Raw genomic sequence first — 20,219 nt, forward strand, 5'->3', positions numbered from 1 at the left:
AAGTCCTTGGTGGCTTCCTCACGCTTGTCCCAGTACTGCACGGGGAAGTCCTTGGTGTCTTCATCACGAGCCTGTCCTAAGTCAGTATCTCATCTTGAAAAACAGCCCTAAGGGCTTGATAGGAAGGTAATCCATCACGTTTTTGGAGGCTGGGGCAGGGAGAGCAGAGGCAATCTGCGCCGCCGCAGTCACAAGAATCACACCGAGAGACACGGCCTTCATTTTGATGGCTTAGGAGGTTAAGATCTCTGGTTGGAATGGAGATTTGACCGTTGAGGTGTTAAGTGCAGATACTAATAGCAAGTCTTCTTCGCTCTTTTTTCTTTCGTGCCTTGCTCGAGTTAACATATATGTTGCCAAGGAAGAGTAATATCATTTTCATTGCTGACAGACAGTTGTAAGGATGACATTGTCAGCACTAATGTCATCACGATTACGGTTCCACACTGAGCGACATGATACTATGACACTCCCTTGTCATGACCTTGATGACACCTGTTTGGAACCATCATCTGACTGCCAGAGTTGGCCCGGTGAGTAAAATGCGTCTTGTGATCATCTTTTATTCTCCCATCCCACTCGAATAAAATAGCAGTGTTGTCTGGTATTCATGAACAGATCATGCTGGCGATGGCGAATAACATCATGGAAGAGAAACAATAAAGGACACGTATAAGGACCTGGATATTACCCACGTGATACTTCGCACATAAGAAGACGGTCATGCTTAGCTGCTGTATTCTTTGTTGTTAGTAATGATGCATTCTTCTTATCAAGCAAGACATGTTCTGGCGTGTTGGAGGATGCTGCGTCCGAATTTGCAAAGACCGATATACACACAGCCAGTACAGTACAGGCATCGCACATGGAAGAATTTTAGATCCACCAGTTAGGCCATCGCCACAGAGATTTAACCATAAACGCCATGACATGACGCCGGTATCTAATAGTAGCTCATACAACAACGGAATTAATGACGTTGACGCGCGAGCCATGATCTTCGAAAGCGCAGTAAACAAGAGAAGGCACGACTTCATATATGCAAATACGGAGGGCCAAAGATATGTATTCGATCAATCTGATCTCAAAAGGATGGTTGGGTGGGGGGTGAAAGAGCTGGTAGGAAATAGAGATGGCGAAGGATCAGTTGATACCTGCCTGGCTGCAGTGAATGTCTCAATAACATAAGATTGCATGATCTATAATATTGCATTATCTGTATGTGGATTTACGGCCGTGGAGAAGTAGATATATCCAACCATAGGCAAGAAATCTGTAGCATTCATGGCAGAGAACTCAGATTTTGCTGTCCTGGGATCCGCTCGATCGGACGGTTTATAGGAGCCTGTCTTTCGATGGCCCATTGCAGTATGGCCTCAGGGTCGCGACACGAATGCTGGAAACTTAGAACCAACGTAATCATGGGTTAGCGAGTTGACTTACCATAGTGCTGAAGTCTGGAGTTGGGACCGCCATTCCCTGAACCCAGTGGAACATGATTAAGCCCATGTCACCGTTGCACATCAATACCTGCCGGATAATATCGATACAGTGGTCTACCGAGTAATCAGGGTCAGGAGGATAAGGGAGAGGGGAGAGGAATGGAATTTCGGGAGTTTTTACTAACCCGTATGTTCACGTCTGTGACTGGATGTACTCATGAAAAAAGGATCCGTATGTTGGTAAAAGTCCAGATAAGTCCACTTCCGAAGAATATTCTTCAGTCGTTAATCAGGAGCTACAGTGATAATTGGCTTATTTGAACTTACTAGACAATGTAGCTGGTGAAATAGCTCCAGCGAACCCATATAACCTTCCCCATTCTCAGGGTCTAACCGAACGAGTGTCTCCACGGAGTCATCGTTTGACGACTGGCGAACTTCGTCCATTGAAATATTCAGTACGACTGCAGTCTCCACCATCCAAGCTATATTCACTCTGTCACTAGCGGAGGCTTCTTAACGCTTCTCACGCCGTTCTTGAGGGGCTCACCATTTGTTGTGAACCGATCCCATTCGCTATCCAACTGTGCACTGGGCTCTCCTCGAAACTTATTCTGTGCGTACAGTGTTCCATTCAACCGCAAGGAGGACCAAGGGATTACAGCAGGCTTAGATGCTGTTTACGTTAGCATACATCTGTATAGAAATGTCTCACAATTTTGCCTGGCATCTGCAAATACGTACTCCATTCTATATCAGAGGGGCGACGATGTCGACATGCGTCCCGGGTTTGCCAATGCGGTGCTGCATGTATCCAGTATCCTATAGTGAAGGAAACAATGCTCACTGCCACCAACAGGGCTATATGGGCCCTATTCCTCACACTGTTCCGTTTCGGAGAGGACTGTATAATTTCATTCTCAAGCAGGAGCGGCTCACTAGGAGATCCTTCCTGCGTCTCAAACTTGGACAATTTCCATGCCATTTTGAACTGCCACAACACAGTCCCCCGTCTCAAGCGCGATTGATTTTGTGCAAGAAATTAATGCACACCATGATAGGGCTGCCCGAGCTATCATGTCAGAGGTGTCAGAGGTGTCAGAGGTGTCAGAGGTGTCATGAGGTGTCATGAGGTGTCAGATGGGAACGATATTGCAAGGGAACATATTCATTAGGCCACATTCCATATCCTATGAAGCAGGAAATGCTTCACTGGTCCCCTGGATTGGTTGCAAGCCATGGCTTGGTTCTCCTCTGTGTTAGGGAAGGGTATGATCTGTGAATCAGAATACCGACACCTGCCCATCGACGAGGATCATGCCACGGATGCCTCGTCACGAAAAGCATTTATACCATGGTGGCGGACAAAATGGGCTCTATTCTTGGCCACAGTGCTGTCTCTCTCTATAATCATTGTACTTGCCTTCCTACCCTCATACATCTCAAGAGGATTTCAAGTCACAAATGCACCCTCCCCAAAGTACCAGCATTGTGGAAACAGTACCACTGTTGCAAGGTCTCGCGGTTGTCAATTCGATCTTGTAACATACGCCTGGTTACCCGCCTCCTGCATTGAGCAGGAGACTTTGGCCGAATTTCGCAACTGGCTCGAAGGCTCGGAGCGAGCATTTGGCAGCTGGCCATTCTTTGCCGACCGAGAAGGGAACGAGCGTATCGCCGACGAACAAGCCTTGTCGGAGAGGGTGGGGGTGCCAACTCACTCTCCCCAGGAGGAGCATTTAGGGCACTGCATTTTCCTATGGCGCCGGCTGGCACGCATGGCCTCTACAGGGCCGGTGCTAGATATCGGGTTAGGCCATGTGCACCATTGCACTGAGCACTTACTGGACCGGCTACGGGGAGCAAATCCACTGGATTCAGAGCGGCCCCATTCGGTTTTTGAGGTCGGATTGGGCGGATGCATAACAGACTAATGTATATTCTGGTCACTCTTTGTGCTCATGATTTTCATTTTCTATCAAAGGGCTTGTCTATGGGCAGTAAGATCCGAGGTTCAGACCAGGATTGGGAAGGGCACGCACTGTGCCATTCGCACTGGCGGGCATGGGCGCATGTGTTTTGGAGTAAGAGCACTATGATATCAATGACAGGGGTAATTGGGTGACCAGGATGAGGACAGGATAGTGGCGAGATGAGTAGTGACTTCTACCTCAATACTACGCTTCGATATTATTCTACTACCTAGGAGACATGGTTCCGGTGATTTCTATTCCTTAATTGTAGTTCGTACCTTTCACACTTCACTTCGTTTATAACCTGAACTCTCTTATCAACGATCTCAGGAACTAATTTAATTTTTCCGAAGATAAGAATTCGTGATCGGAAGGAAAGAGCTTCTTGAATGGTGAGCTTGGTGCTCACAGCCTCATCTCGTGCATTAGCTTCCCATCTAGCACCACTAGTACAATTTACTGGGAGGGGAAACCAACTAGCCAAGAAATGATTAAAAGGAAAGAGCCGTATTTCGCTTCCCCCACACGAAAAGGATCTCCCCCCTCTCATGAACATGGAAGACAACCTACACGGGATCATCGATATCAAAGATCGGCGGCGGATCCAGAACCGGCTGTCGCAACGCAAACGACGTGAGTGCTTTTCTAGGCATCTTAGATCGCCTTTTGCTACTCTTCTTACTCTGCTTATGTCCCCCACTTTCTCAATGTGTCACTAGGGGAGCGCTTAAAGCAAAAAGATAACGACAAACATTCCCGCGGGCTTGGCTGTCCGGATGGCCGCGCTTCCTCGACCTTGAGCTCCCGTGCCCCCAGTGAACTTGACCAAGTTATAGTTGGAGGGCCTGAGATGAGCATGGACACCACAACGGTTCCAGAGCTTCTCGAAGACTGTGTTTTATTTCCCGACGAGCAATTCACTGAGCCGGTCATGAGTCTAACTGCAGACGGGGCGCTTCTTGAATCTACGCAGGCCGATCTCTCGAATTATCATCGGCCTAGTAGGCGTGCTGTGTCCGGGCCCGAAAGAATTCCAAGGCCAAATAACTCAGCGGGTGAGCAATGCTTTTGGAAAGAGACAAATAAATCGGCACGAAGCGCACACCGGCACGTGGACCCAGACGAAAGACCATTGTCCATCCTGAAATGGAAAGCTGATCGGATTATCGACCAAGTTCTTTCCATGTATCAATTTAGCGTACAATTGGAGATCGTTGAGGAAGATCCAGCCATCGTTGATATTATGGAGAGAGTTCGAGCACGGTTTCAAGAATTACGGCCATTTCACCTGTCTGTGGAGGAAGAATAGTCCAAGATGCACTCATGGCCAGTAGCGTCTATCATCCCTCCATTGCAATGATACAATCTTACCTGGTGTGTTCGTTGATGCCAGCCATGTTTATGTGTCTCGGCTCGAAAAGGTCACAAAACCCTCCTGATCTATTCAATTCCCTTGTCTATCTACCTGCTTACCAAGGACAAGCAACTATACTTTCCTTCCTAATCTGTAGTACCGAAGTACTCTGGAGTGCTAATGTTTAAGGAAGCCAAAGCTTGATAAGGAGCCAAGCTCGTCAGTAGAATGAGAGACTACCAAGCAGTTATACAATATATAGTAACGAGGCCGATAGTATGCTAGCTTCCTCATAAGGCGAAGAGGCCACAACTCATTATGTTTACCACCAGCATCGTTCTGTCCATCTACAATCCTCAACACCCTTCATCCTCTCTCTACTAACTCTCCATACTACCATCAACCCTCTTTACCCCCTCGCCCCCCAGCCCACCCACCCACCCATCCTTCCGATGATAATAAATCTCCATTTCCAACTCCGAGCACTTAAGCCGATGCTCATCATCAAGCGTCCCCGACTTCACTGCAACAACCTCCTCATCATCGCTCGACCGTGAGGTAAACGGAGTTCCGCAATCAGGACAGAACTCGCGTAATACCTGCACGCCCCTTTTGCTACTGTCTGTATACAACTTGGGTGTACCCTTGGTATACTCGAAATTGGTCTGTGGGACAATGATGTTGGCGGAAAAGCCGGAGCCGGTATAGCGTTTGCAGTTGGTGCAGTGGCAGATGATGAGCTGGTATTTGTCAGTGACCGACTTAGTTGTTTGAGCAATTGTAACTAGTTAAGAATGTACAACAGTACCTTAGGGTACGTCTCTGGGTCTGGCAAAGTAATGCGATATGCGATATTCCTGCAGAGGCAGGCGCCAGTCAAGATGTTCTGAGCCATGATGAGGGTTGGAGTCTTGTAGCTAGGGGACAGGCTCGGGGTTTTATTATTAGGCTTTTAGCATGTCATTCAAAGGGCGTGGTCCGTGTTATAGATGGCGGAAGGCGAAATAAATAGCTTCATGGCCAGGTTTCTTGGTCGCCAGGTTCGACCCACTAGGGTCCATACTAGCATGATTCTGAAGCTATTTTTAACCCCTGATGGATGTCATACTGGATAGCTCCAAGAAAAGGCGTGATTGTGTAGCGTCATTAATTGCTATACTGCTCTTGTGTTATGATGTTCGAATATCTATCTCGGAACTGGCAGGCATGGTTTTTGAATACTGTGGCCACTCAGAAATGACGGGCCAGAAGATTGAGGTGCTGATGAACAGTCCAATATCAAATACGAAGCCAAGAGAAAGTGAAACCGGAATCATGACAGAACGCGGGCCTGCACCTAAATTTAGTCCACACTAGTGAGAATGCTAAGTTAATGTGTGTAAATCTATTCTGCTGATATCGTTGCGACTCTACGCGGACAGCATTAAGTTTTTGAATGTAACTTGCAAACCTGAGTGACTGGTTAATCTGAATCTGCACCTCTAGGAAGCTTATTAACCTTTGCACTGAGCATTCGGCGGGATATTACGAGACAAAATTTTTGAGCCAACTTCTATTTGGCATCCAACTAAATGCAGATTGCAGAAGATCACAAATAGTATACACAGTATTGAACATGGCAGTATGGGATATATACACAAACACACAGCCGGAAAGACAAACATAATACAACAAGAGTGAAAGTGATATAGAACAAATGCCATCTCAAACTCACAGCAGATCGTCAATTTCACGAATCTGCCCCAGACAGTGCTTCTCGCTCCATCGAAGTGCAATTGATTTCGGATCGATGTCAATGCGGCCTAGCACGGCCTCCAACTCATATTCCTCATCCCAACCCTCGATAGTCTCGTGAAGATGGGCCTTCTTGTACAGACGCCTTTCATCGAGAGGGCGCTTTAGCAGCCGGCGACCGGCCTTTTTCACCGTCGGATTGGTCTTTAGCTGCCAAAGCTGGGGATCGCCTTGGCTCTTCTTCTCCAGTAGTTCAACAGCATGGGACAGATATTCTGCCTTCTCCATGTCCCGAGACACATCCTTCGACCCTTCAGCTGAGCTTAGCTGACGATGCAGGTTTCCAGTGACCCGGCGGGCTTCGATTACAAAGTCACGATTCAGTGCGCTTCCTCGGGCCAGAGCGGTCAGGATGCACCACCGCATGCCATGCATATTCCCAGTTGCTGCAAATGCACGTATAAACATTTTCATGCAAACACCGTCATATGCTAACGAGTGCCGGAAGCGGGACATGTAGACGGTGGCCAACAGATCAACAGCTAACTCAGGCTTCTGCAGTGCAATCAGCCTTCTGCTGGTTGCCACCGTGATGTGGTGCTTGACTGTCATCTTCTTGTTTGACCAGCACAGCTCGTAGAAGCGAAGCACGGCCATATTGATCAGCTGACCTTCGGCTTTGGAATCAACATCCATGATCTGACGGAAGAACTGAGGGAAGAATCGAACCAGGTGGCGTATATTTTTCCACTCAGAGTCGATCAAAGCTCGAGCAGCACCGACACCCTCTTCGAGCAGCGTACAAATGACTGCAAGTTCAACATGCAACTGCTTGAACTGGAACCGAGCGTTCCTAGCATTTTCATAGCACTTCAACGCCTCCGTCAGCTTACCGACATGCATGTAATGAGACATCTGCTTGTGAAGCTTTTGGTATTGGTCGACTGGTCTCGAGGGTGTCATGTGCTGCAGCGTTCGCTGATACCACGATAACGGGTCCTGCGTGTACGGCATCAGGTTGACTTCCGCAAGTGGGAATGATCGCTGGTCATATCCGAGCACTTGTTGTGATGTGGCAGCTTGCCCATATTTCATCCGAGCTGCCTGCAGCATCTGCCAGAATCCCACCGGTGCTTCCTCAAGAGCGTGACGACGTTTTCGAAGCATTTCCAAGAACTCCTGCTCATTGATGTAGTTCGGCCAACGGCGCTCACGTGCGAACCGCACAAATTCATCAACCATTTCCTTATCACCCTTTTCCACAAATGCCTCCAGTATGTGCTTGTAAAGAATTTTATCGGGAACCATTTGGAACTTTTCGATGTAACGATAGACAAAGTCGCGAATTTCATCACCCGAATGCGATACCCAGTATTCAAGGAAGATACGGTCAAATATCGGCGTAAAGTCGTACTTCCTCGAAGTCAACTTGAGCTCATGCATCTGCTGTAGCCCAGCGTCCACGCCCTCCCAGTCACAGGCCAAAGCCCTGCCAAATACCAAAAGACCTTTTGTTCGGCAACGAAGGGGAATGCCGTACTTAGTCGTCATGTCTTTGACCAGAGCTTCTGCATCAGCCAGCCGACCAAATTCCACGTATGCTTTGATCACGGGGTTGAAGAGCTTGTCGGTGGGTTCCTTTCCCAAGCGAGGAAGTATTGTCAATATTTTCTTCAATTGCCCGTTTAGAAGCTCGATACTCCTTGTCTTTTTCCAAAGCCCTGCAAGATAGGCGCCGCATAGGCCACAGCCACGATCAACCTCAAGATTTCTAAGAAGAAACCATTTCGCCGTGGTAAGTCGATGAGACTCTAGCAGGCATCGGAGCACGATATCAACCATTTCGGGGGGAACTCTGAATTTGTGCATGTATCGAGTGAATATAGTGGCGACGGATTCGATGCTCCCCTTTCTCGCTAGCGCGAACATCAAAACTTTCCACATGCCAGGAGACACCTTATCCACGTCTTCTAGGCGTTCGAAGATGTTCCTCGCAACCATAACGTTCTCTTCCTTGCAATTGGCATAGAATGTCTTGACCGTAACTTCCCGTCTATCTGTAGATATGCCGCTCACCGTCGCAGGGTGAGCGTCCAAAAACAAGTGGGCAGCATCGATAGGCCGACCGTGGTGGAGAAACTTTTGCATTTCTTCCGTGACTGAATCATGCCATTGAGCTGCATCATCTGTTTGCTTCTCATGATCTTCGACTGTTCTTTGGTTCGCATGTGCAAGGGCGGATTTTGCTCGGTCCAGTGCATCGGTCGACCGTGTTAGGTTCGGAGGGAGATCGGGAGCTGAGGTCGGTTTCGCTGGTACTTGTCCGGGAGTAAAGGAGTCAATCAACTTTGAGCGTGTAATATCCATGTAAGACTCAGCAGGGGCGGCAGGTTGTTGGTCTTGCAGCTGAACATCCCAGCTCAAGTCGTTATTATGAACGTCTCCCCTAGCCGGGACAGCTTGCGCTTCTCTGAACTTCCGGTCTTGCTCCTTGAGAGATTCCAGACCCATAAACTCTCCCGCCTCAGCCGCCTCCATCATACGTGCCAGTCTCCTTGCTGCAGACGTTGCATCGTAGTTCGGCGCTGAGGTTTGCAGGGCCCGCTTGTTCTCGACAATTCGTTCCGCGACGCGCACCCGACGGTGGACGTCGTAGGTAATAGCTGCAACCGTACAGAAGCTTCCCACAGTTGATCCTGCAAGAGCTAATCGACGGAGCACTCGTAGGGCATTTCGTGAGGGCACAGCTGGTGTGCCGTTGGTGGGTTTGGAGACCATGGTGGTTAACCTTGTGCACCGCTGACAGCGGGCTTGGTCGAATCACCACTAAATCATTAAGTGAAAAAGAAGGCTACGAGGATTCAATGACAGAGGAACCGTCAGGAACCCCGCGCCGGCCGGTCAATTGGGTCAATTGGAGTTCTATGATGGAGTAGGAGGGACTCGGAGCTCGTCGGTCGGAAAGTTTGCACCAGCTTGGTCGAATTGGTCGCTACCGCCCGCCGTACCGCATCCGGTCTTTTCCCGGTGTGCCCACTCGTCTTACTAACATTCTTTACCCGCCCTTTTCTCGACTCAACTACTACTACTAATATTCGGTGCTGTGAACAACACTACAATGGTCCTTTGACGTGTCACTTGGTATCAAATCCAATCCCATATATAGTCTAACAAATCGATACGCCAATTGTCACGAAGATCAGTCTAACCGTGACCCATAGTAGCGGTCGCATGCAGTACAGTAACTGCTAGGCTCCACTTCTAGCATCACTAGAGAATAGAATCCGCCACAAAGCCTTCTTCATTAGCCTCACCTCGAGGACTACTTGGGTAAGACTCGTCAAGAGTAACTGCCAAATACCGACTCGTTAGCAGACATTCCTAGACAATGAGAAAGGAGGGTCACCTACCATGTGGTTTAATGTAAAAACTGCTACAGAAGGTGAGCAAGAACAAGGCCCCCAGCACAACAAATACCGCTGGAGTGAATTTTCCAACCGTCAGGCTGTAAAGGAGACTGCAAGCGGTTGGCGCAATCACTCGAGCCAGCGCATGCAAGAGTCCTTTCGCTCCAAGGATCTGACCTAACCGTTCCCGAGGGACATGTTTCGTGAGAGATGATTGCATTGTCGGTATCCCCATGCCGCCAAGCGCTGTGACTATTCCCGAGAATACCATGAGGGAACCCTGATTTGACATTGCATATCCCACATAGCCAGCCATGTCTAATAAGAGAGAAAGTCGTATAAGAACAACTTCGCAGGTGCTGGAGCCGGGAACGATGTGATCTGGTTTGTGTGGTTCACGGAAGATTGCGGTGATAATCGGATATACAACAAAAAGGTTCACGACTCGGGCGATGCTGATGATTGAAATGAAGAGGCTTGATTCCACATTGCCCCAGTCGAATTTGTACTCGGCATAAATAATGACCACTTGAGCGGTTCCCAATGCGACCCCAAATGCAATAGTATCTATCGCTGTAAGAAGAATAATATTTCTGCGCAAGGCCGGACTCGCGCCGTGACGATTAGGGAAAAGCGTGCTGGGACGTCCTACTGGCGGTAGCAAAACAGATAAAGGTGTAATTAGCCTTTTGGGGTTGAGGTTCTCCAGGCTCAGCCAGCCAGCCTCCCCTTCGTCGACGACTTTTCTTCGGTGACTGTCCCGCGCTTGCTGCTGACGCTCTGTTGATAATGATTCCGGGATGATGGTCATGAGCGCAATGAGGTAGAGCGCATGCATGGCCAACGAGGCCTCAAAGGTACTCAGTGCCTGGCCTGATTGCTTGATCAAGATAGCCGCCAGCAGAGGCCCGGCTGCAACTCCGGCGAAAAGAGAGCCGTACACATACCCGAATCCCGCACTCCGCTTCGATGGGATGGTGCAGTCGGAGGCATACGACATTGTCAGCGCCATGATGGTGGTGAAAGAACCACAGACGCCATCGACAATGGCAGCCACTAGAAGCACATTCACAGATACAAGGTCTGGCTTAGCTGCGACAAAGACGAAGATAGCTTCCGCTAAAACGGTCCCCAATGCGCTAAGGGCCAGTATCTTTGTCCTACCGTAGCGATCTGATAGGTGACCCAGTCGGGGGCATGCTAGCGCAGATAGTATCCCGGCCAGGAGATTGAAATACAACTGGAACTGAGCAAGTAATGACTGAACTTCGGGTGTCTGACACTGGGAATTCTTATTCCCAATGATGACAGGCAAATACGTGAAACCTGGATCCTGAGTCGCTTTTCTGGCCATATAGTCTCTGCAAATGAGAGACATCATCAGGTTAATCTTGGGCACTGCAGTGCCGCCGAATCCTAGCATATAAATGACAAGAAACGGAAGAATCCACAGGACCTGTTGCATGTTAGAAGTCGCGGGGCCGAATGTTGTCCATCGAAGATGGAGGCACTCACGCTTGGCCTTCTCCATGTCTGCCAAAGACCTTTTTGATCGGTGGGAGCATCATCTGGTGGGCCGGCCTGATAATCAGGCTCCGGTTGGGATTCTTCGTTGTCTTGTTGCAATAATGGGGTTCGCTCATGGGTGTCTTCCCAAGTCTCAAGTCCAGCATCAATTGGCGCAGGGGCGTCCAGTCCGGCTTGTAGTCCCGAACCAACCTCGGCATGCGCAGCAGGCGATGCGTCGCCCCTGATTGTGGACATTGCGCGAGCCGTTTCGCACCAGGAGCAGGAATAATGGGTATGGCAGATAGACTGTTGCCTACATTTGCTTGCTCCGAAGTTGGAACAAAATAATACCTGGGGTGGGCTCAGAACATTTAATAACCGGGCGGGGGGAGCGAAGGGAGCCGGCAAGGAAGGACTAAGATAAAAGATGGACAATCCGTTTGTTGGTTAAACTCCGAGCAGGTCGCTTATCAATCGGCATGAAACAAATGACAGGTCAGCAAGTGTTAGACTGGACACATGCCAGCGCAGTGTTGTATCTTTAGTTAGATAGTGGTGACGTGATTCTAGAAATTCAGGCTAGGATAGCCATGACTGGTGTGTGATTGTTGAAGTTGTTTCACGGTTCAAGCATGCAGTCTCAGAAGCAAGGCAAGCCAGCTCGGCGATAACGCTCTGGACTCCCCGCCGCCTCGGGCCACTTACATCACTCCACGCTGTCGACCAGTAGGTTCGAACTGTCCCCCATGCCCAATTCTAGAAGTTCTCGATAGGCCGCTGCCAGGAGTCAACACACACACACACACACACACACACACATAAGATACTCTGGTAAGTGGTGACCCTGCTGCTGTCTGCTTTTGGGTGATGCACCCTATCGCAGCCCGCCAAAACAACTAGAGGGAGACACTTCGCCCACGTGAGGAATTTGCCGAAATCGTAAACCGGAATACATTGTAGCTTGTTGCTTGTATAGACACACTCAAGACTATCGTACACAAAACGCCTTCACATACACACATCAAACGACAAACCCTCTGACAAAGAAATGAAAAATCTTAGTTCCTAGCAATCTATACTACCAAAGATGCTCCCTCTTCACCGGCGAAGAACTTCTTTTGCTCCAAGCACCTCTCACTCCGGCAGCCTTGACAGCGCAGCGTCATTTGGAGCGAGCATTTCTCACCCTTGCGCAAGTGTTCTTGAGCAAGGTCTGCAAGGGCCTGGATGAATACGGGGCTGCCGTTCAGACTTTCGGCCCGCTTGACGCCCGGGGAATTCGCCTCTTCCATGACTTCGAGATCCAGCTCATACAGAGTCTCAATGTGGTCGCTGGTGAAGGCGATCGGTACGAGGACAATGTCGGTCTGTCCACGCTTCACATACTCTTGGACGGTATCGCTTGTCTGCGCTCCCAGCCAAGCCCTTGGTCCGACCTGAGACTGCCAGCAGAGGCGGTAAGGGTTGCTAAAATTGAGCCTTTGCATCACCGCATGCACTGTTGCCGCAACCTCGGCCGGGTATGGATCACCTAAAGGAGAAGTTGTCGGTTAGCTACCGGGAGTTGGTCACCAAGGCCCTTGAGACTCACCTCTGTTCACAACACTCATGGGCAAACTGTGGGCCGAGAACAAGAGAACCACTCCGTTTCTCTTATCCTCCGGATAGGTTTTGAGTTGATCCTCAATGTTTCTCGCAAACGCCTCCACAAGGCCAGGGTGCGTAGGCCATCTGTCGATAACGCTCCACTGGATAGCTCCGGAAGTGTCCACGTTTCCGTTTGCTCGCTTGCCCTCCAGCCGATTCCTCCATTTCCACAGCTCATTCAGAGAGCTACCCGTAGTAGAACAGGAATACTGGGGGTACTGTGAGAACGCGACCGCACGACCGCCCTTCCCATTGCCAAAACCATCTTCCAGCAATTGTGTGTACATTTGTTCCGTCAGCGGGTTGGCGTAGCGGAAGGCAACGTACGGCTTGTGAGGCGCAGTCTCCGGGTTGATCTTGTCCAGCAGCTTGCACATTTCCTCGCATTGGTATTCCGACCATTTTCTTATGGGTGAGCCTCCGCCGATGTCCGCATACTGTTTTTGGATCTTGGGTGTGCGTCGTTTCGAAATAAGAGGCCCGAGGTAATGCTGGAACTTGCCAAGAGGAATCAAATCGCCGTCGGCCTTGAATAGAAGTAGAATGTTAGAAACGGAGCAACCAAAATGACAGCTTGCCATAGTCGGAGACGTACAAAGAGCCGGCTGAGGAAATCCTCTACTTCGTCTGTCGTCGAGGGCCCTCCCATGTTCAGGAAGACCATGGCTGTAGGGCCCTTAGAGCCTGTTGCATCCTGGGTAACCGGAGGCACTGTTGTCGCCAGCCCACATCTTTGTTCTTGCTTGTATCCGAACAGGGTGCGAGAAGCCGGTCGCAGCAATTGCCGGGGAAGGGTAAACGGGCGGCGGAGAGCCATGACAGGTAATTGTACTGATTTCGGTTGACCTAGTCAATGGGGGTATAAGAAAAGACCGTTCGTATCGCGCAAGCAGATGAACTATTCGAGCCCGCATTCAATACTTAAAAGATAGACGAGTGGCAAGAACAGGTAGTGGGTATATACAACAGCGCAAGGCCTTCTGGAAGCTGAAAAGTCCAGAACGGCTTGATGACGGAGCACCGAGACCACGACCAACTCCGACTCCCGACAGCCAATGACCGGCCAGCTAGCGTCATCAATTACCGGGCGGACATCACATGATGTTCGTGTCTCCCCGCGTCTTTCTGCCCACCGGTTTGATCGCGTCCATCGCGACCGGATCCAGTGACGATATAGATCTCCCCTCGGCTGCAGGCAGCAGAGGCCAAACAGGCAGACACAACAGCCCCACTTGTTCCTGGGTACGATTCAAGTTGTCTTAACCTTTATACTTCCCTCTTTCAATTTCGATAATATCTTGAATGCTTTAAACGATTCCACAACATTCTACTATGGCGGACGGTAACCCACATCGGGAAGATGAGGCGGCCGAGGAAGAAGAGGAGATTGATGAGACTGTACGCAAATTTACCCATGAACTTGGACTGGAACTCTGGAACTGACAATAAGATCAGAGCTACAAACCAGTCAAAGATGCGGTCCTCTTCGCAATCGATGTCAGCGATTCCATGTTGACGCCTCGCCCCTCAGCAGATCCTAAGAAACACACCCAAGAATCACCCACCACGGCCGCGCTCAAATGCGCCTATCACTTCATGCAACAACGAATCATATCAAATCCACAAGACATGATGGGTGTTTTGCTGTTCGGGACCCAGGCGTCCAAGTTCTTTGAAGAAGATGAAGACAGTCGGGGAGACCTGTCCTACCCCAACTGCTACCTCTTCACTGATCTGGATGTTCCTTCGGCTCATGAGGTCAAAGAACTTCGAGCACTGGTAGATGATGAAGGAGAGTCAAGGGAGGTTCTATCTCCAGCGAAAGAGCAGGTCTCTATGGCAAACGTCCTGTTTTGCGCCAACCAGATATTCACATCCAGAGCGCCAAATTTCCTCTCCCGGCGTTTGTTCATCATAACCGACAATGACAACCCCCATGGTGATGATAAAACCCTGCGGTCAGCGGCGACTGTACGTGCTAAGGATCTTTACGATCTTGGTGTCACAATTGAGCTGTTTCCGATCTCACGCCCTGAGCATGAGTTCAAGAACAGCAAGTTCTATGACGTAAGCTATCATACTCTATAGCAAAGTGGCAGGGGTCGATACTCACTACTGATACAAAGGATATTATCTACAAGTCGTCGCCCAGCGATCCAGAGGCGCCTGCATATCTCCAATCTGATTCAAAAGCGGCGACTGCGACCGGGGACGGGATTTCACTCCTCAACACGCTTCTGTCCAGTATTAATTCGAGAACGGTTCCGCGTCGCACTCATTTTTCGAACATGCCTTTAGAGCTTGGCCCAGACTTCAGAATCTCGGTATCGGGCTATATACTCTTACGAAGGCAAGCGCCCGCTAGAAACTCCTTCATCTGGCTGAACGGCGAGAAGCCTGTGGTCGCGAAAGGAGTGACTTCCCACTCCGCAGATGATACTGGCCGGACTGTCGAGAAATGGGAGATCAGAAAGGCATATAAGTTCGGTGGCGACCAAGTAACCTTTTCGCCTGATGAGCAGAAGGCGCTTAGGGATTTCGGTGAGCCAGTAATCCGGGTTATTGGGTTCAAGCCTATCACTGCGCTTCCATTCTGGGCAAACGTCAAGCACCCATATTTTATCTATCCATCCGAGGAAGACTATGTAGGCTCCTCGCGAGTATTTTCCGCATTGCATCAGACTCTTTTGCGTTCCAAGAAGATGGCACTCGTCTGGTTCATTGCACGCAAGGGTGCTGGCCCCGTTCTCGCCGCTATGATCGCAGGCGAAGAAAAGCTTGATGAGAATGGCGTACAAAAATACCCTCCTGGCATGTGGATTCTTCCCCTCCCCTTCGCAGACGATATCCGGCAGAACCCCGAAACAACGTTGAATGTCGCCCCGGAGTCATTGATTGATCAGATGCGCGTGGTCGTCCAGCAACTGCAGCTGCCGAAGGGAGTGTACGAGCCTCTCAAATACCCCAATCCATGTAAGTCACTTCTGTCTTGCATTGCTCGTATACCGTGAACGAGAAGCTGACAGCCCGTGATCAGCCCTTCAATGGCATTACCGCATCCTACAAGCTCTCGCATTAGACGAAGATCTCCCTGAAAAACCAGAAGACAAAACCATCCCTAAGTACCGCCAAATCGACAAGGTAAAACCACCACACCCAAGAAACAACCCTCCGCGCATTCAACTTACTGACAATTGCGCCGCAGCGCGTCGGTGACTACGTATTATCCTGGGCCGACGAACTCGAAAAGCAATACGCCAAAACCTCAGCAGCGGCCCCTCGCCCAACCAGTACCCTCGTGAAACGAGGATCAAAAGACCGAGCAAGCGAAACCGAGGACTCCAAGCCATCGAAAAAGATCAAGGTTGAGGAAGACTCCGGAAGCCTAGAGGAGGAAGTCCGCAGGCATCACAAGAAGGGAACGCTATCCAAGGTAAGCCACCATAAGCTTTCTACACGTCCTCGTGATGGCAAATGTGACATCGTATTAACCGGCGGTTTTCTAGCTTACGGTCGCTATCCTCAAGGACTTCTTGACTTCCAATGGACGCTCAAATGCCGGTAAGAAGGCGGATCTTATTGAGCGGGTAGAGGAGTTCTTGGAGCAGTGACATGGCGGGATTGTTGGATTCGCTGGTGCGCTTCTGTTGGTGGATGTCGTTATGTGGGTGTCTTATCTCGGGTTCGGCGTTCATGGCCTGAGGACATGAGCTTGTAATTAATGATGGGTTGGATGTCGCGGTATTCGTTCTTCAGCGAAACGTAATGGACACGTATTTTAGGCGATGTACAGTTATAAAAAATCGAATTCGCTGGGCTAGCCGGACATGTCAAAACGAAGAGTATTAGGAGAGACATATCGGGTCCAAGTGCTATCTTTCAAACCAGTCGCTTAAGACCACCGAGGCCTTTATCTCCAGAAATTTCACCGGTTCAGCAGGTGCGCGTATCCCGAATTCAAATTAATATTGGAACGATCGTAAATAACCACCCCGATTCGCCGTAAACGATAGTAGTCAGGCTTTGCCGCCGACAGAAGGGGACGAGTATGTCAACTGAGTCAACTTGAACCGAGCAGTCCCTGTAAATAACGCCACGCTGTTTGTAATATCCCTTTAGAAACGTATTGTCGCTGGCAATTATCCACAAAAAATGAGTCTAAACGGGCGAAGAAGTCACCAAAATGGGAGAATATGTCGAAAGAAGAAAGAAAGAGAGACCAAAGCAAGAGAGCGCCGAAAGGAAGCTATCGTAATATATACAAGTAGAAGCCGTGGGTATTTTTTATCAAAACAGAAACGTTAACGGTATGCGTACAATGATCAACATTGTCCATAAACTTGACAGTAGCAGACTTCTTCGTCGGGACAGCTGAGAGTAGCGAAGTGTTAGTATTTAGGACGCATTCAGCAGGTAGGGGGTGTGCAAAGGCAACATACTATATTGATTCTTTGCCGAATATGACATGCCAGAGAAATTCCATGACACGGCCACTACTGGCGTCATCCTTGTCGGTATCGATTATCCACTGGCGGATCTTGATGTAGTCCTCTCGTGGTCGTCGGTGGACCTGCTCCCGGGACACGGCGAATTGCGCACAGCACGCCGCGCCAATCTGTTTCGGCATTTGCAGGAACTTCTGGTATTTAGCTTCGTCGTATTCATCTTGCATCGTAAGGCCCCCGGTGGAGTTCAAAGGCGGGGTGCTGGTGCCCTCAAATATCTCTGCAAAGACTTCTTCCGTCACATGCTGGTTGGTACGATGGCCCTGCTTGCACCCCGGGTTCCAGTTGCAGCGGAGGTTGACATAGCCATTGTCTTGGACGAAGTTGAGACGCAGGGATTTCATCGCAATGACATTGTCGTGTAAGGGCGCATCTACATGCCAGGCCATCAGGAAACCCGAGCGATGGGAATGAAGGAAAGCAATAGTGGATGGTAGGGTGTCGTAGTGATCAATTAGGTAGGTGAGATAAGCCATGGACTCGTGACCCTTGTTCAGCGGAGTTGTGAGTGTTGTGCCGTCAGCTGCGACCTTTTTAGAGGGATTCACGATGTATATGGCACGTTGCCAGCTGTGGAGAGAAGCTATTAGTGCGCTGAAACATTGGGTTGGGAAGGGGAGGACAAAAAAAGCTCACTCTGGTAGCTCCTGCTCGACCCATTCAGTGTGCTCTTCCTGTAGCCTGGCCATCACAATCACTTTATCCCCTGGCGTGACAGGACGAGAGCCATTTAATGTGTTCATCGGCGGGCGCAAATCCAGCCAATTGATCAGATATGCGCCCGCGCGATACTGATCGCAAAGGTCCTCGAGGTGGATCTTCAAGAGATATAAGGGCAAGATGAGTGCTAGACTAGCACATAGTGCTATGCGAGCGCCCCATCTCATGATGAATGGCTAAAGGACGGTAGCTTTTCTGCACAGTACGGGACTGTTTCCAGAAGAATTGGTGAAAACGCCAACGAGGACCAATATCGAAAGGCCGTTATCGCTGTAATGCAGGTTAAAATCTGTTCCTCTCTTCTGCAGGTGACGAAATCATAGGACTATGAAGGTGGATGTTGTCACAACACGGGCCGGTGTAAGGAATGTCTTGAGTCGGGAAAGACCGAGAAAGATGAAAGACGGAGAGGATAGTTTCGAGCATTAGAAGGAGGGTCAATCCTATTGAGGAAGAATCCAAAAGAAGGAAAAGAGGAAAAATCGAAAAAGGAGGGTAGGTCTTGGAGGGGCTATATGTGAACCATATTGCGAGAAACAGAGGACGAGAGTAGGAAGAGAGAAGACGGACGAGAGGGGTCAAGGCGAGGTAATCAGGAAAGGAGACTGGAGGACCGTTGATTAACCTATTCGTCTGCCTACCAAGGCGGTAGGTGCAGTAGTAGGAGAAGTAGTCAAGGCACCAGGTACTTTTAGTGACTTTGGACTAAAATAGTCACTAAGACGAGTAAGTTAGTGGTGGAAGGGAAGGTCCATCGAATGCTTCCAATTCAAGCCCCCATCTGCCTCCTTCTGTTTCGCCCGCTCTCAGGCACTTCGAATCTTTCAATCCGTCTGTCTGTCTTTTTGGGTGGCGCGGCATGGGGGCAGTGGGGCGTAACCGGACCCCCCACTGGCTGGCCACGCGTTAAAATTGTTGCTATCGTTTGGCTCCCCAAAGATGAAGACTAAGGGGGAATGGAAGAGGCTGTCATAGGCTGTTGAGAGACGGAGGTCCCCTCAGACAATCGCAAACCTTAAGGGAACCACTTTCTTCCTTAGCGGGCCTTAGCGGGGAAGCTTGGCAGCCGCCAAGTTTAGCGTGTGAGCACGACATCTTTTGGGGATATTTGGGACTTACGATTACGAACTTACGGGTTATAGTCCTCTCCGTATCTCTCATGGTCTCTCAAAAGCTCACCCCTTGTTCCTTCTCTGGAATCTTACAGCCCATGGAAAACTTCTACCCCCCTCGTATAAAGAGTTGAGATCACCGCCTTCCATGCCTCAACTTGGCTGTGCAAACCATGGACCATTGGTGGCGGTCAACCTTTGCCCCTTGACGGGATGACGTCGCGGCGGCCATTGCGCGTACGTGGGCACCACTAATATCTCTGGCCAATATGCCACGCAGCTGCGACGCTAATCGGCCATGGTTCGCATGTCACAGCCATCGTTCGAAACCAACGTTCTACGGTTGCCAAGTTTATCGGTTGAGTTGCCAAAACGTCACCCCGGATCGGCAACATTGTCTCGCACGTCCCGACATGGTGGATAAGAGAATGGCCATGAGACACTGAAACAGACATGCAACGGTGGGTAGGCGACACCACAAGAACTATGGCCCACTGTGTACCAATCTATTTACGTGGACAGCTGGAGAATGGATATAATATTTGCCCGCCAAATGACAAGTGCCTCGGGGATTTATCCACTGATAAGAAAAGTCAGACTCCATCCATTCGGATCTAATTTCTTTTTCCATTCGGCTTCATCTCGCCGCCCCGCCGATTTTGTGTCTTGACTCTTTTTCGGCTTGCCTGCCTCACATATTTTGTTGTTCTCGTGTCGCGGATTCTTTATCAGGTTATCTATTGAGGTATACTAAGCAAGTACTTAGTACTTTTCCGATTTCGGAGAATCCTAAAATAGCCTTAACAGTCAATGTGG

The 20,219-nt window shown here is 49.6% G+C and overlaps 7 protein-coding genes across 7 annotated transcripts; 3 read left to right on the forward strand and 4 right to left on the reverse strand.

Annotated features, from left to right (window-relative positions):
- Positions 1–1,933: 1,933 nt before the first annotated feature.
- Positions 1,934–2,427, reverse strand: BDQ94DRAFT_166717 (uncharacterized protein; the record flags this gene model as incomplete). Its single annotated transcript, XM_026770614.1, has 2 exons — positions 1,934–2,118; positions 2,187–2,427. The coding sequence occupies 2 exons, from the start codon at positions 2,425–2,427 to the stop codon at positions 1,934–1,936; spliced, it is 426 nt and encodes a 141-aa protein (XP_026630549.1).
- A 253-nt stretch (positions 2,428–2,680) lies between these two features.
- On the forward strand, positions 2,681–3,376 carry BDQ94DRAFT_166718 (uncharacterized protein; the record flags this gene model as incomplete). Its single annotated transcript, XM_026770615.1, has 1 exon — positions 2,681–3,376. The coding sequence occupies one exon, from the start codon at positions 2,681–2,683 to the stop codon at positions 3,374–3,376; it is 696 nt and encodes a 231-aa protein (XP_026630550.1).
- A 953-nt stretch (positions 3,377–4,329) lies between these two features.
- BDQ94DRAFT_136577 (uncharacterized protein) lies at positions 4,330–4,792 on the forward strand. Its single transcript, XM_026764892.1, has one exon. The coding sequence runs from the start codon at positions 4,347–4,349 to the stop codon at positions 4,722–4,724; it is 378 nt and encodes a 125-aa protein (XP_026630551.1). The 5' UTR covers positions 4,330–4,346; the 3' UTR covers positions 4,725–4,792.
- A 1,687-nt stretch (positions 4,793–6,479) lies between these two features.
- BDQ94DRAFT_157064 (MFS general substrate transporter) lies at positions 6,480–11,674 on the reverse strand (the record flags this gene model as incomplete). The annotated part of the gene is made up of 5 exons (XM_026768694.1): positions 6,480–6,949; positions 7,283–8,909; positions 8,943–9,302; positions 9,981–11,366; positions 11,426–11,674. The coding sequence occupies 5 exons, from the start codon at positions 11,672–11,674 to the stop codon at positions 6,480–6,482; spliced, it is 4,092 nt and encodes a 1,363-aa protein (XP_026630552.1).
- A 674-nt stretch (positions 11,675–12,348) lies between these two features.
- BDQ94DRAFT_136581 (ferrochelatase HEM15) lies at positions 12,349–14,148 on the reverse strand (the record flags this gene model as incomplete). The annotated part of the gene is made up of 3 exons (XM_026764893.1): positions 13,662–14,148; positions 13,011–13,593; positions 12,349–12,950 (listed from the first exon to the last, which is right to left on the reverse strand). Coding segments are annotated over exons 1-3 (1,258 nt in total), but the record flags the coding sequence as incomplete, so codon positions are not given.
- A 117-nt stretch (positions 14,149–14,265) lies between these two features.
- On the forward strand, positions 14,266–16,934 carry akuA (putative DSB repair complex subunit Ku70). Its single transcript, XM_026764894.1, has 6 exons — positions 14,266–14,464; positions 14,522–15,133; positions 15,193–16,039; positions 16,104–16,207; positions 16,272–16,499; positions 16,573–16,934. Exons 1-6 carry the CDS (start codon positions 14,399–14,401, stop codon positions 16,675–16,677), a joined length of 1,962 nt encoding a protein of 653 aa, XP_026630554.1. The 5' UTR covers positions 14,266–14,398; the 3' UTR covers positions 16,678–16,934.
- On the reverse strand, positions 16,935–19,040 carry BDQ94DRAFT_136584 (DUF3431 domain-containing protein). Its single transcript, XM_026764895.1, has 3 exons — positions 18,208–19,040; positions 17,506–18,141; positions 16,935–17,437 (listed from the first exon to the last, which is right to left on the reverse strand). Exons 1-3 carry the CDS (start codon positions 18,456–18,458, stop codon positions 17,389–17,391), a joined length of 936 nt encoding a protein of 311 aa, XP_026630555.1. The 5' UTR covers positions 18,459–19,040; the 3' UTR covers positions 16,935–17,388.
- Positions 19,041–20,219: the final 1,179 nt, after the last annotated feature.

Source organism: Aspergillus welwitschiae (genome assembly GCF_003344945.1).
Source record: "Aspergillus welwitschiae strain CBS 139.54b unplaced genomic scaffold BDQ94scaffold_4, whole genome shotgun sequence".
Classification (NCBI taxonomy): Eukaryota; Fungi; Ascomycota; class Eurotiomycetes; order Eurotiales; family Aspergillaceae; genus Aspergillus; species Aspergillus welwitschiae.

Coding starts and splice junctions, on each gene's coding strand:
- BDQ94DRAFT_136577 (XM_026764892.1), top strand. CDS start 4,347: ATGAGTCTAACTGCAGACGGGGCGCTTCTTGAATCTACGCAGGCCGAT.
- akuA (XM_026764894.1), top strand. CDS start 14,399: ATGGCGGACGGTAACCCACATCGGGAAGATGAGGCGGCCGAGGAAGAA. Junction 14,465..14,521: donor AAGAGGAGATTGATGAGACT/GTACGCAAATTT, acceptor CAATAAGATCAG/AGCTACAAACCAGTCAAAGA. Junction 16,208..16,271: donor AGTACCGCCAAATCGACAAG/GTAAAACCACCA, acceptor ATTGCGCCGCAG/CGCGTCGGTGACTACGTATT.
- BDQ94DRAFT_136584 (XM_026764895.1), bottom strand. CDS start 18,458: ATGAGATGGGGCGCTCGCATAGCACTATGTGCTAGTCTAGCACTCATC. Junction 18,142..18,207: donor GTCGAGCAGGAGCTACCAGA/GTGAGCTTTTTT, acceptor TTCTCTCCACAG/CTGGCAACGTGCCATATACA. Junction 17,438..17,505: donor TTCGGCAAAGAATCAATATA/GTATGTTGCCTT, acceptor CGCTACTCTCAG/CTGTCCCGACGAAGAAGTCT.